A 15,786-nucleotide genomic window follows, 5' to 3' on the forward strand; every position below is an offset into this window, starting at 1 on the left:
TAATGATGATAAATTCAGCTTTGATCACAGAAATAAATTACACTTTACTATATATTCACGTAGCGAACAGATGATGTACATCAGAATAATATTTCATTGTATTACGTTTTTTACTGCATTTTTATTAAATAAATGCGGTACTTTGACCTTCTTCAGCAGAATTAATGGCGCTGTGAATACTAGATGAGATTCGTATGATTTATACTGGGTGAACTATCCCTTTAAAAAGAAGAGGGTCAGCTCTTTATTTTGATATATTGCATGCTCAGATATTCATAAAGCTAAATATTCTATGGGCTATTACATTTTTGTGAAAATGGTCAAAAATCCTGGCGGTGTCTTTTGTTTTTAAACGCTGGCAGGGAAAGAGTTCATGAAATAGCTTAATTTTGGTTTGTTCATCATGCAAAGAAAGAAAGAAAGAAAGAAAGAAAGAAAGAAAGAAAGAAAGAAAGAAAGAAAGAAAGAAAGAAAGAAAGAAAGAAAGAAAGAAAGAAAGAAAGAAAGAAAGAAAGAAAGAAAGAAAGAAAGAAAGAAAGAAAGAAAAGCCCTGATATTCATGCAGGATTGAAACATGAGGATGAGTTAAAGCAGCACAAGGTAACTTTTCAACCTTCATAATATATTTTCAAGACTCTTGTGATGATAAATCGACTTACAATAGGTTGAATGACACGTCTGCCATAGCCTGATGGGGTCTGTATCGTTTTTAATCGTACTTTTAAACTTCGGGTTTCGGGTTGTAACCCGAGAACAAAAAGAACTACAAAATTCGACTGCTTTACGGCATATACGTCACTTCCACCAACACACACACTTCCTTACATTCGGACGTGCGAGCCCAACTATCGTTTGTTTGCTGGATGTTATAGTCATGTCTAAAGCAGCAGAGACAAATAAGAAAGAAAAGGTTTTGTTGGAGGAAAGCAATAAGAGGAAACGAGAAAGTGATCGGAGGCAGGAGGAGGATCAACATGTGACCAGCGTTTGCTCGTCGGCGTGAGCTGAAGGAGGCGTGCCCGACCGATGCTGTCCTGCTTGTTACGGTGAGCTACCACTCAAACAGTGAACTGAAGTATCATATAGATTTTGTAAAACGCTAACCAATAGACTACTATAATGACGCTGGCTTGTAAACCTGAGCATCGCGATTATTTGGCGTTTGAAAAAAATAAAACCCATGAAATGATATTCATATGACATGCTGAGACATAAGCCACTGACTGTAACGTTACCTGGGATGAAGACATTTCACACGCGCCGCCAGAAGAACACCCATTCTTTTGACCCATTTTGCCAAAGGAAAGGAAGTTGCCTAATAATTATGCACACCTGATATAGGGTGTTGATGTCATTAGACCACACCCCTTCTCATTACAGAGATGCACATCACCTAATATGCTTAATTGGTAGTAGGCTTTCCAGCCTACACAGCTTGGAGTAAGACAACATGCATAACCAGGATGATGTGGTCAAAATACTCATTTGCCTAATAATTCTGCACTCCCTGTACGTCACATCCGGATGTCACGTGTCAACTCGACCCGGGACCGTTACGGGTTGTGTGTGAAACCGCACATATTACGGTATTTCGCTGGCAGTGTGAATGGACCAAATCTAGCGGCCCGGGAACAAATGCCGGGTCGCATTATCCGTGTATTTGCCGGGATCGCAGTGTGAAAGGGGCTTTAGTGATGCGTCTGCTTTTTTTTCAACCCGCGGGCCGCTTTTATGAAGTTATTTGGCCCGCCCCACACCACTGTATATATTTTTACAACCCGCCCCGCACCCGCGACCATTAAATAGACATACGGGGTCCGCGGGTTATGAGACGACCCGCACATCACTAGTTCAGGGCTATCATGGTATCATGTCCACAAATGCACGTGCGATGGCATCCCCTGATGTAGGATGACAGAGTTTACGACAGTAGTTGAGGACATTATTTTTTCCCAACTGTAGGGGGACCCTGAGAGCAAAAGTTACCCAGTGCTGGTTTAAAGTGACCCGCTCCTTTAAGTGATGAACTTTACAGTGTGGTCTAATAGCCAGTTTGGTGTATCCGCTCCGAAGTGTCCGTTCTACACAGATTGAATTAGTGTCTGTCAGCGGCTGTGAAAAATATCATTATGGTTGCACTTAAGCTGGAGAACTCTTCAGAAGATAAGAGTTTCTTTCTGCTCAAAGGATATGAGAGGGAACTTCAAATAGAAGAAGTGCGAGGTTGAATAATTGAAAATGATGAATGAATAATGCGTTTTAAGCAGAACTGGATGAAGCCTGTATGAAAGATGTTCTGTGGCCATGATACAGGACACCCGATCGGGAAGAAGTGATGCATGAAGAATAAAGGAGCTGTTTTTGATATGTAACTAGTCGATGTGATGGCTGTGCCAGATTAAAGACGCACGACTTTAGCTTTAATGTTGGGCACCTGTAATGACGTTAAGATGGACTGGCGCGGTCGATTGTCATCATTACAATAGAAAGCCTTCTCGCATTGTGCTTTTGAATAGACCTCATTTTGAAATATTACGGCTGTAATGTGCTCTCGTACAGTACTTTTATCATTTGTGTTCTTGTTTGTCTTCATAATCTTTTATTAAAACTTGAAAGCTTGATCTGCCTCGGAGACGACTCGAACAGTGTTTCAGGAGGACTATCTCGCCTTTGTAATGTGCTCTATTTTATGCATTTTTTGGATACATTTTACATTTTATTTGTTTTTGTAAATATTAATGTATTATTATTAATGTGTTTATTATTTATTTGTTGATTTGTGCATAATTTTCTCATTCTATTTTGATATTTTTAGCTGGGAAAAGGAGTGTTTACTTGGTTTTGTTTGTTGTTTCCTGTCTGTCATGTTAAAACAGTCAAATGTGTAACGAAAATTGACTTTATCTGGCCTTTTAAGATGCTCTAAGTATTTTGTTTTGTTTTATTTCATTATATATATATATATATATATATATATATATATATATATATATATATATATATATATATATATATATATATATATATATATATATATATATATATATATATTATTACTACTACTATTATTTGTTTGTTTATTATTGCTAATATATTTATATTTTTATAAATAATATTATTTATTAATTTTATTTTATTAATTATTTTTATATTAGTTTTGTATTTATTAGTAATATAATTATTGTTATGCATTCATTATTAATTTTATTTAACTTTTTCTGGCCCTTTAAGGTGCTCTAAGTATCATATACTACAATATATACAATATGACAGATAATGTTTATAATTAATACAAATATTATATATATAATATTTGTATTATTCATAAATATTATTTGTTATATATATATATATATATATATATATATATATATAATATATATATATATATATATATATTATTGCTATATATTGATTATTTATTTTATTTAAGTTGCTCATTTTAAGGTACTTTTTTATTTGATTTGTTTATTTGTTACTCGTTTACTTGACCCGTTGTTTCTTTTCTGCCTCGTCTTTTTTCCCGAAATCCTCCAGTTCCGTGCGGAGGAATCCTGACAGCGCGCCGTGGGACCGTCCTGTCTCCGGGATACCCCGATCCCTATGACAACCACCTGAACTGCGTCTGGAAAATCTTTGTGCCGGAGGGAACCGGAATCCAAGTGAGTAAAAACTCTTGTTTTTGTTTTTTAAAGGAAGTGTTTAAGGGTTAGTTCACCCAAAAATGAAATGTCTGTCATTAACTCCTCTCCCTAATGTCGTTCCACACCCGTAAGACCTCCGTTCATCTTCACTTTATTCAGCATTGTCTTCTCTTCCGCGTTTGTGTTCAATCCTCAAATAAAGATTCAAACGGTTATGAATCAGTGAATTGATTCAGGATTCAGATTGCCAATGTCACGTGGGCTGCGTCCGAAATCCGAGGCTGCTGACTCGTTGCCTCGCTGCCTCATCAGACTATGACTTGTAAGGCAGCGTTTTGTGTATGAAGGCATCTCATGAAACTAATTTCGGACAGACTTCTAAGGCAGTGTAACGGTTTAATGATCTACAGCTAAATAGAGCGAGCTTTGGTGAGAACTAAACACATATTTAATTACAACAGTAGTGATTTCTCGCTAGAAATGACATCAGAAGTGCAATATGTTGGTAAAAATCGTACATTTACACACAAACTGACCCGCAAACGCAACTTCTGGATGCCATCTTTTTTTCCCAGCTCAACTGTCATTGAATAGAAAGCACAGGATTGTGGGATATCAAAGGCAGTGAAGGACACGTGTGCTGCCTTCGATCAGATGAAGGTCTCTCAGGAGACAGGAAGTGAAGCTAACATTAGATTCAGACGCAGCTTGATGCCTTCCTGCCTTCAAATGTGTCCTCCGAAGGCGGCATTCTCCAGGTTTCAGACGCAGCTCACGTGATTTCAGCAGTTTGACACGCGATCCGAATCATGAATCGATTCACTGACTCATAACCGTTTGAATCTTTATTTGAGGATTGAACACAAACGCGGAAGAGAAGCCAATGCTGAATAAAGTCGTAGTTTTTGTTATTTTTGGACCCAAATGTATTTTGGATGCTTCAAGAGACTCTAATTAACCCACTGATGTCTCATATGGACTACTGTGATGATGTTTTTATTCCCTTTCTGGACATGGACAGTATAGTGTGCATACACTTGCATACGCTCTCGGACTAAATATAAAATATCTTAAACTGTGTGTGAAGATGAACGGAGGTCTTACGGGTCTGGAACGACATTAGGGGGAGGAGTTAATGACAGATTTCATTTTTGGGTGAACTAACCCTTTAAGCTGAAAAATGCAATTCATGTTAACATACTCAAACATGTCAAACATGGCAACATTAAAACGTGTTAATTCAAGTTAAAACATGTTAGCAAGATGATAATTAATATTATTCTTGCGATAAATCAATCTTTCTACATATTAATTCATGTTGGCAATGTGTTTTAAAGGAAGTGTATGTAAGATTGTGGACGAAACTGGTACTGCAATCACTTTCTAATGGCTGTAGAGCGGTGTATCCCTTCCCCCTCCCCCTGACTCGAGGTTGCCAGATTGGCTGCAGGAACGTTTGTAGATCTGCAGCTGTGGTAACTAGAGCAGATCTGGCAACCCGAAACACTACTGACTTCATGATTCGTCGATAGATGGAGGGCGGAGCTTCAGGCCAAAACCCAAACATGTCAACATCAACATCAGTTGAGCTGCAACAACAACTTTAAAATGACAATATCCTGGCCGGACTACCTGTTGTCAGTGATAGAAGTGTTTGAAATGAACATGATTTCTTAATGTCTAGTGACATATCAGGGCCATTTTATGATTCATTGAAATACATTTCTTGCATACAGTTCTAGGGCTGAAACCATTCATCGAGTAGTTAATCGAATAAAAAAAAATTCCTCGAGGCAAAATCATCTGCCTCGACGCTTCGTTTAGTCCATTTAACTACACACAGATGTTGCAGAAATACATTTTTTGTGTAAGGACTCGGAGTATGCATGGATTACGGTTATATCCGTGGTTCAGGTGGGTAAACATCCCAAAAATTGCGTGTGGATGAGAGAAATCATAATGTGTTGATTTGAATAAAGACGCAGAACTCTCATTTCAATGTAAAACGCAATGAATGCGTGTCGTTCTTTAACTTTCAGTTTCAGCTCATGTCGAGGTCAAAGACCGCAATGCGAGAGAGAGAGAGCGGGCATCAGCACTGGTAATATCATTTAGCCTCGCTGTTTTTAAAGAAGACAACTGTGTGTTGAGCTTCAGGATGCGACGCTGAACATTTAAGTTTCATTTGCGGCAGTTCACGCGTCAGCTGAGGAGATACGAGCAACTCCAAACACATGAACGCAATGGAGTTTGCAGCTTTGCACATGGATCACCGTCATTGTGATGTGTGTGAAATCTTTAATGAGACTATATACTTAATAATATCTTCAAAATACACCATTAAAATGTTCTCAATGCTAGGCACAACAAACATCAGAAGCTGTAACGTGTGTGTGTGTGTGTGTGTGTGTGTGTGTGTGTGTGTGTGTGTGTGTGTGTGTGTGTGTGTGTGTGTGTGTGTGTGTGTGTGTGTGTGTGTGATGAGCAGCGCTCGTGCTTTCAGAGCTGCGTGCTTTCATTGATTTGTGTAATTTAAATATCACACTTTAATCATATTTATAGCTACTAACTTAATAAAACAAGATGTGTTACAATGATGAATGATTAGATCAAAATGTAGATTTGTAGCCTATGTGTGATGTAGCCTACTTTATCTGAATTAAATACAATCTCTCGCGTTTGCTCACGAAGTTGTTTAGGTTAAGAAATGTAATTTCGCGAAATAGTCTAATTTTTTTTAAAGCAAACTACTTCAGTGTAGCTAATATGTGACAATAACATCGCGCTTAACACTGAGGATTGAAGTTGTGACGATCGGGAGCGGCCGGATGGTTTGTTGAGCTGATTTGGTGATGTTAGAGCTGATCCGCGCATCTCTTGTTCTTATTTCAAGTTACCCTGTCCAATATTTTGTGCTTCTTACAAAAGCCACAAAGCTTTCAGAAGACAGTAAAGGCTTATGTCATGCCTGAGCTGAAACATGAAAGTTAAGTTGCACAACATAAATTCAATGTTTAGACATTATTGTTATTTATATTAGGCTACTACTATTTTGGTTTATTGGTTGCAGGTTTAGTTTTAGATTCTATGTGTACCTTTTTAAAGTAATTTGAAATAGATTTTTATATAATATAGTATTGTAATTGTATGCATTAAAATTGTTTAGTTTCACAGTTATTAATGTATGCAATTTCAGCAATAAAACTTATTTTTTCTAAAAATAAAACAAATTAGATGTTCATTTTAAGATACCCGTCTTAGTTTCTCTTATATATTTAGTAGTGCTCTTTAATAAAGAAAAAAAGTAATTATTATCTGATTAATCGATTAATTAAGTGCTAGATCAATCGATAACAAAAAGAATCGATAGCTGCAGCCCCATACAGTTCCTCTAAGTATCTTCAGAAAAACATTTCAAATTGTGATTAGTTGAGGCGTGTTTGATTGCTTAACGCTTGCCAGGAAAAAAAAAAATATCATCAAGGGAATCCCATTATTTTCTGCTCTGCTTTATTATTGAACTGTATTTTTTCTGTTCTCTGCGACTTTTGAAATTTAAGGAGGTAATACTACACTTCATAGTGATGCAAAATAAGATGAGCAAATAAAAAAGGGTCTAAACATTATATATTAACGCTCTGGACAATATGCAAAAGTATTAACATAAACTGAAATCTGTGTAAATACGAAAACAACAGATGATGTATGACTCACGAGCCGAACGCTGGACCAAACGTTGCTTTAGCATTAGTCAGATTTCCCCGTTCCGTCGAACACAGCCTTTGATGTCTCTTCCCTTTATAGATTTATAAGCCTATTTATTTTGCATGAATTTTGCATGGCTTTATCTGTCACAATTCACCAGTGTGAGTGCCCGTGATCACCACCAGAGGGCACTCCACCCCGGACTGTCACTCCATCACAAACTACATTACCCATAATCCTTGGACTCATTAGCACTCACTGTTTACACCTGTGTCTCATCACCTCATTACCTCTGCCTATATATACCTTGTTCACTCCCTCATTCATTGCGAAGTCGTGCTTAGTGTCACAACTGCATTTCTGAGCGTTTCCCTGGTTTCATGTATCTTGGTCTTTGATTTCTTGCCTTCTCCGTGGATTACCCTTTTGCCTGTTCCTTCTGTTTTGTTTGCCTTTTCGGACTGATTTCCTGTTATGACCTTTTGCCTGTTCTATGGACTACGACTTTGGATTACCCTTTAATAAATACTGCGTTTGGATCTCCAACCTTCTGTCTCAGAGCAGTTCGTTACATTATCAGTCCAGAGCTGACTTGTGATATTTAAATAATATTTATGATTTCAAATTAGATGCACCAAAACAGTTGAAATTTAAAAGTCCCGCATTATTTTAATTTATTGGTGTGTTTTTGAGGTGACTGAAAGCTTTCTGTTGTGTTTCTGTAGATTACAGTAGTGACGTTTTCCACCGAACACAACTGGGATTCGCTGGACTTTTACGACGGCGTCGACAGCAACGCTCCGAGACTCGGGAGCTATTCGGGTAAGACGGAAAACTTAAGGCCATTTTCCTCCCTAAGTTTGATATTGTTCTCCAGATAACCTAAGCACGCCATGCTGACTTTAATATGTCCGGTCTGAAGAGCTCAAGGTGTCATATCTGTGAAATAAGAAGTTTGTGTAACCTCGTGCTGCTTGCCTTTCGTCTGGAGTTTTCCAAAGCACATCCATATTTGAGCTGTCATGGGATATCCTGGATCAACAGCTCTATAAGCAGTGGGACTGAAGAGTTTCCCTGCTGAGGCTTTTGGTAAAGAATGATATCCGTGTACATGACTCCAATCAACAGAGCCCTTTTATTTTATTTATTTATTATATTTTATATTGTAAATATAACCTTTTTTTTTACTTTCCTGGCTGAATAAGTAGAAGAGAATGATATCAGTGTAGCACCGGGGACTCAAACTGACTGAGGTGAAAGACAGATTTTAATTCATTTTGTTCATTTTATTTTGTTTATTGCATAACCTTTTTCTTAACTGCTTTTTTGCAATCTGTTTTAGTGAGTGAGTGTGTGTGAGAGAGTGTATGAGTGTGTATGAATGAATGAATGAATGAGGCATTTATATAGCCCTTTCATATGTACACCCAAAGCGCTTTACACTTATGACGGGTCTCTCCTCAAACCACCACCACCATATATGTATTTATTTATTTATTTATTTTTTTTAAATATTTTGTTTAATTCTCTATCTTAATTGTTTTATTTTTCCCACATTTTTTGCTTCAGGAAAAAAACCTTTTATTTTATTATGAATTAATTAATTAATTAAATTATTAATTAATTAATTTTTTAGACTGTCATAAAAATGCTTTTTTAAATTTGTTTATTTGTCTTTGTTTGGCTTAGAAAGGGCTTGTTTTCTTGACATATTTTGTGCCTTGTTTTGTCTGTCATTTATTTTATTTTATTTTGATTGACCTTTTCACTATAGCTTTTTTGCAATTTTATATGTATTTATTTTTTCATCTTATTATGTTATTTTATTTTAATTAATCTTTGTAATGTTCTTGCAATATTTCTATATTAATTCATTCGTTATCATGCATGTCTTTTGGCTCAGAAAGGGCTCTTTTACTTGATTTAGTTTGCCGTGCCTCTCCACCATGTCTTCTCTCCTCATGGTATAGACTTTGTATTGACTTCCCTGGGTCTTAGTATAAGTTGAAGACAGACTGGTATCAGTGTAGCGCTGACGAGCCCTCAGAAGTGAATGACGCCGGTTCATTATCTGCCACCGTATCAATGTACAGCCACACAAAGCTAAATAAATATGCGCTGACCTCAGCGGGCGCCATCCCTCTCACACAAGGCGTTAAGTATTGTTGACAGTTTGACGTTTAATCTGCTCGGGGGACGAATAAAAGATTACAGAAAATTATGGGATGGAGATGCTTCGTGCATAAAGAAGGGGAAATGGCTTCCTGTGCTGGGTGTATGGGAGCACCTCGGTCTATTCCCCTCGCGGTGAAGGCTGAGAGTATAATGCCTGCTTCTATTCGTCACAACCTCTTTAGCACTGAATGTCAGCGGCCGCTCGATAAATAGCCATCATCGAGATTCCAAAGCGGCTACACTTGATGGAGGTCAAAGCCGGTTCACAAACCTGCCATAGGTCTGATCCAGAGGTGGACAAACTACTCAACTTCATTACTGGAGTAAAAGTAACAGTACTGCTGGTCAAATATTACTCCGTTACAAGTGAAAGTTGTAACAACAGATTTTTACTTAAGTCAAAGCACAGAAGTATTAGTTTTCAAATTACTTAAATATCAAAAGTAAATTTCCTTCTTTATGTCACCGCATTATTGTATTATAGTTGTATAAATGCACATTATGCCATCATGGTTTAAGCCAGTCAGTGACGCTCCATCTGACACACTAGCATACGACTAACTTAAACTCATTTAAATACTTGTAGAAAAGTTACAAAGCTCTTTATAAAGCTGCTGTCACTTTAAGGCCGAATGCACGGATCCAATACACTGATACACATCTGATATTCTCACACTGTTCACCTTCACTGAAGACAGAATCAACTTTGTTTATGTGAATCCTCCACTAAATGAGCATTTGGACATCCGTCTTCTTCCATTTTGCTCTAAACTATAAATCAGTGTTTAATAAATGCTGTGAAATCATTGAACTTCACGAGACTCTACAAGAGTGATTCCTGAAAGGCTTTCTGCAAAAACCCAAACACCTTTTAAAGAAGAATAAAATCATCCGCTGACTTTCAAAGCTGCGACAGAAACGACTTTCCACTTCGAGGACCTTGATAGAAATGTAGTGGAGTAAAGAGGACGATATTTGTCTCTAATGTAGTGAAGTTAAAGTCATAAGTTTACAGAAAAAATAATACTTAATTAAAGTAAAGGGTCCGTATTCACGAAACATATTCACGTATTCACTAAAAGTTCTCCTAAATGGCAGTAAAAGTTCTTAGTTACGAGTTTTCTCTTATAACTGATTTACAAAGCTGCTGAGAGCAACTCTTACTCAGGAATAGAGAGAAGTCTTAAGCTAAGAGCAAGGGCGAGGTTGATCTCGTTGCTGTGGATGATGTCATCAAGCTTGCTAACTGTGACCACAGTGGTTGGCTGATAGGGGAGGAGTCTCTGTCAGTGATTTAAATATAGAAATATTTAGGTGTTATGTTCAACTCTGGGTTTGGGTTAAATTCACAGCTCAGAGCCCTCGGACATGAAATGCTTGTCAAATTTGCTTGTCAAATGCATATTTATTTTATTTTACTTTATTCAGTCAATTGTAAGTGTGCACTCATACAACTACCACAGGTAATCTGAAATTATAATTTTTTATTTATTAAAGCTACATTAATTTTCACTATTGCTTCAATGTTGTATAGTGTCTTTGGGCGGATTGAGTCCTCTTAACTACTCCTAGCGTTTTGTGGATTTAGGAGCTAGTTTCAGTGCTTAAATTCTTTTTGAAATACTCTTAGAGCAAAAATTTAGGAGTCCTAAAATTAGGACTGACGCCCATTATTTTTAAGAGTTTCTCCTAAATCGGCAAGTTGGGAACTACTTTTAGCCTTAAAGGGTTAGTTCACCCAAAAAGAAATTGATGTCATTAACTCCTCCCCCTAATGTCGTTCCACACCGTAAGACCTCCGTTCATCTTCACACACAGTTTAAGATATTTTATATTTAGATTCCTTAATGACTATTTAGTTTTGTTTTCAGTCCTCAAATAAAGATTCAAACGGTTATAAATCAGCGTATTGATTCATGATTCGAATCATGAATAAACACGCTGATTCATAACCGTTTGAATCTTTATTTGAGGATTGAACACAAACCCGGAAGAGAAGCCAATGCTGAATAAAGTCGTAGTTTTTGTTATTTTTGGACCCAAATGTATTTTGGATGCTTCGAGAGACTCTAATTAACCCACTGATGTCTCATATGGACTACTTTGATGATGTTTTTATTCCCTTTCTGGACATGGACAGTATAGTGTGCATACACTTGCATACACTCTCAGACTAAATATAAAATATCCTTAACTGTGTGTGAAGATGAACGGAGGTCTTATGGGTGTGGAACGACATTAGGGGGAGGAGTTAATGACATACATTTAAATTCTGGGTGAACTAACCCTTTAAGATGTTTTGTGAATATGGCCCCTGATACTCAAAAAGTACAGTACTCAAGTAAATGTGCTTAGTTACTGTCCACCTCTGGTCTGATCTGTCTTGCGTTTGGACAGCTGTAGTGTCAGTATGATTAGGTGGAAGTGACCCAACTTTAACAGAAATGGCACTTCATCAGCAGATCCGGCGGATCCATAAATCTCCTGACAGTCATGACTGACATCCACTGAAGCCTCGTGAATGAGTGTCAATGCCACCAGAGCTGTAGGGAACAATGTCCCATAATGCCTGTCATACAAACCAACATTTTCTCGTCCAAATCCCTTTAGGGACCACGATTCCTCCTTTGCTGAACACCACGTCCAACAATCTGTTCCTCACCTTCCAGACCGACATGAGCGTCTCTGGGGCGGGCTTTCACCTGGAGTACACCGGTATGACGACTGCGCACATCTTCAACTTCATTAATAAAAGCAGTTCAGATAAAGAGAGCTCAAGACAAGATAAAATAGGACCGTTCACACCAACTGTAATGATTATAATAAAGATTAAAATAGTTCTGAATGACCGAGAGGAGCGCTGCAGCTGGAATCACTGTAAAGAATGGTTCATTTTTTCCAGCTGATGAACGATAAAAACATTAACAGCCAATCATAGTCAGCTGATGTGGACGATTATATAGTTATTGCAGTTATATTCATATATTATCGTTATAGTCAGCTGATGTGGACGATTATATAGTTATCGTTATAGTTATATTCATATATTATCGTTATAGTCAGCTGATGTGGATGATTATAGTTATTGTTATAGTTATATTCATATATTATCGTTATATTCATATATTATCGTTATAGTCAGCTGATGTGGACGATTATAGTTATCGTTTTAGTTATATTCATATATTATTGTTATATTCATATATTATCGTTATAGTCAGCTGGTGTGGACGATTATATAGTTATCGTTATATTCATATATTATCGTTATAGTCAGCTGATGTGGATGATTATATAGTTATCGTTATAGTTATATTCATATATTATCGTTATAGTCAGCTGATGTGGACGATTATATAGTTATCGTTATAGTTATATTCATATATTATCGTTATAGTCAGCTGATGTGGACGATTATATAGTTATCGTTATATTCATATATTATCATTATATTCAGCTGATGTGGACGATTATATAGTTATCGTTATATTCATATATTATCGTTATAGTCAGCTGATGTGGATGATTATAGTTATCGTTATAGTTATATTCATATATTATCGTTATAGTCAGCTGATGTGGATGATTATATAGTTATCGTTATAGTTATATTCATATATTATCGTTATAGTTAGCTGGTGTGGACGGTTAAATAGTTATCGTTATAGTTATATTCATATATTATCGTTATAGTCAGCTGATGTGGATGATTATATAGTTATCGTTATAGTTATATTCATATATTATCGTTATAGTCAGCTGATGTGGACGATTATATAGTTATCGTTATATTCATATATTATCGTTATATTCATATATTATCGTTATATTCATATATTATCGTTATATTCATATATTATCGTTATAGTCAGCTGATGTGGACGATTATATAGTTATTGTTATATTCATATATTATCGTTATATTCATATATTATCATTATATTCATATATTATCGTTATAGTCAGCTGATGTGGACGATTATATAGTAATCGTTATAGTTATATTCATATATTATCTTTAACTATATAATCGTCCACATCAGCTGACTATAACGATAATATATGAATATAACGATAATATATGAATATAACGATAATATATGAATATAACGATAACTATATAATCGTCCACATCAGCTGACTATAACGATAATATATGACTATAACTATAACGATAACTATAATCATCCACATCAGCTGACTATAACGATAATATATCAATATAACTATAACGATAACTATATAATCGTCCACATCAGCTGACTATAACGATAATATATGACTATAACTATAACGATAACTATAATCATCCACATCAGCTGACTATAACGATAATATATCAATATAACTATAACGATAACTATATAATCGTCCACACCAGCTGACTATAACGATAATATATGAATATAACTATAACGATAACTATATAATCGTCCACATCAGCTGACTATAACGATAATATATGACTATAACTATAACGATAACTATAATCATCCACATCAGCTGACTATAACGATAATATATGAATATAACTATAACGATATAGTCAGCTGGTGTGGACAATTAAATAGTTATAGTTATATTCATATATTATCATTATAGTCAGTGGGTTTACTTTTATTTTGTTTATTTATTTTTAAATTAAAAAATGTATTTTGAAATGAACGTTCGCCGGTTCCCGCCTCCTTCCTTCCATCAACAAACTTCGTTACAGTAAGTAAAATGACAAAATATTTTTCCTTGTTTTCTTAAAAATAATATCAAAATGAAGTGAGTTTTTGCTTAAAACAGGCAAATCATTTTGCCAATGGGGTGAGAAAAATAATCTTGTTTCTTGTTCTTTCTTTTTCTTGTTTCAAAAAGATTTTTTTTTTTTACCCCATTGGCAGATTATTTTGCCTGTTTTAAGCAAAAACTCACTTCATTTAGATATTTTTCCCCAGAAAACAAAAAAAAATATCTTATGTCATTTTACTTATCTAGTAAATGCATCTTGATTTAAGAATTTAAGATATTTGGACTGGAAACAAGAAAAAACACTAAATAAGAAGAGCATTTGCTTGCAGTGTTTCCTCTTGTGTTGGAGAACACGAGTCTTCTGACGAGTGAAGAGAGTTTTTTTGTGTCCTAAGCAATAGGTTTGGACTCGTGTCCAGAACCTCAGACCCCCAGCAGTGGAGTGAAGGTTGGCGAGCGTTACTTCGTGGGCGATGTCGTCTCCTTCCACTGTGAGCAGGGATACACGCTAAAGGTGCGCGATCGCTTCACATCACCATCTTCAAACGCTCACACATACACTCTTTTTGGCTTATCGCTCATGTAAATCTTTCAGAAGAGCCTCTGTGCACTTATTTCTCCCAGGGGTTGATTTTTAGTAAAACTGGATTGTCTTTTCAAATGCTTTTTAAGGGTTAGTTCACCTAAAAATGTGCATTGTGTGATTAATTCCTCCTGTGGTTGGCCAGCCGTCAGACCTCCGCTCATCTTCACACACAGATGAAGATATTAGTGTTGAAATCCGATGGCTCAGAAAGGCCTTCATTGACACCAATGTCATTTCCTCTCTCAAGACCCATAAAGGCACTAAAGACGTCGTTACAAAGCCCATCTCACTACAGCGGCTCTACAATCATTGATGAAGAGGCCAGAATAGAGTTAGTGCGCAAAAACACTAAATAACGACTTATATAGTGATGGCCGATTTCAGAACAAAGCTTCGAACCATTATGAGTCAGTGAATCGATTCATGTTTGTTTCATTGTAAATTTAAATAAAAAAATTTGTCTTTTATTAGTTTATATTATATTTTTAATATTGTTGTTTAGTTTTAATTTATTTGTATTGCTATAGTTTTATTGCCAAGGCAGCATTTTTAATTTCTATTTAGTTTTTTATATTTATAATGATTATTTATTTATAGTTCAATGAACATAAATGTTTTTAATAGTTTTACTTGATAAAACATTAGCTATGGTATTTAATTGTGTGTATTTTGAATGAATGCATGTTTAAAATGTGTTCAGGAAGCAAAACAAAAATATCAGAATTCTTCTGTGATGCATTTATGCTTTTTTATAAAAGTTTGTGCAGTTTATTTCTTAAAGTGCCCATAGTTGAAGCAGTTTTGTGCTCTTGAGAGCTTTATTAGATTCACAGTGCCAGGGCTTTGTTTTTCCGAGCACGTTGAATGCTACGTGATTCATCTTTCTTCGGAATTGGTGAGAGCTTCTTAGAAAAGTCAATATCTCTGTTGATTTGCACC

At 35.9% G+C, this 15,786-nt stretch overlaps 1 protein-coding gene across 2 annotated transcripts in view; it reads left to right on the plus strand.

Annotated features, from left to right (window-relative positions):
- csmd3a (CUB and Sushi multiple domains 3a) overlaps nucleotides 1-15,786 on the plus strand; it is a 579,356-nt gene that overhangs the window by 374,262 nt on the left and 189,308 nt on the right. For both annotated transcript variants that reach the window (XM_067447773.1, XM_067447774.1), the window contains exons 35-38: nucleotides 3,538-3,662; nucleotides 8,075-8,171; nucleotides 12,135-12,239; nucleotides 14,657-14,775. In XM_067447773.1, coding sequence (XP_067303874.1) covers nucleotides 3,538-3,662; nucleotides 8,075-8,171; nucleotides 12,135-12,239; nucleotides 14,657-14,775 — 446 coding nt within the window. The remainder of the gene's footprint in view (nucleotides 1-3,537; nucleotides 3,663-8,074; nucleotides 8,172-12,134; nucleotides 12,240-14,656; nucleotides 14,776-15,786) is intronic.

The sequence above is a fragment of the Pseudorasbora parva genome, chromosome 7, assembly GCF_024679245.1.
Source record: "Pseudorasbora parva isolate DD20220531a chromosome 7, ASM2467924v1, whole genome shotgun sequence".
Lineage (NCBI taxonomy): Eukaryota > Metazoa > Chordata > Actinopteri > Cypriniformes > Gobionidae > Pseudorasbora > Pseudorasbora parva.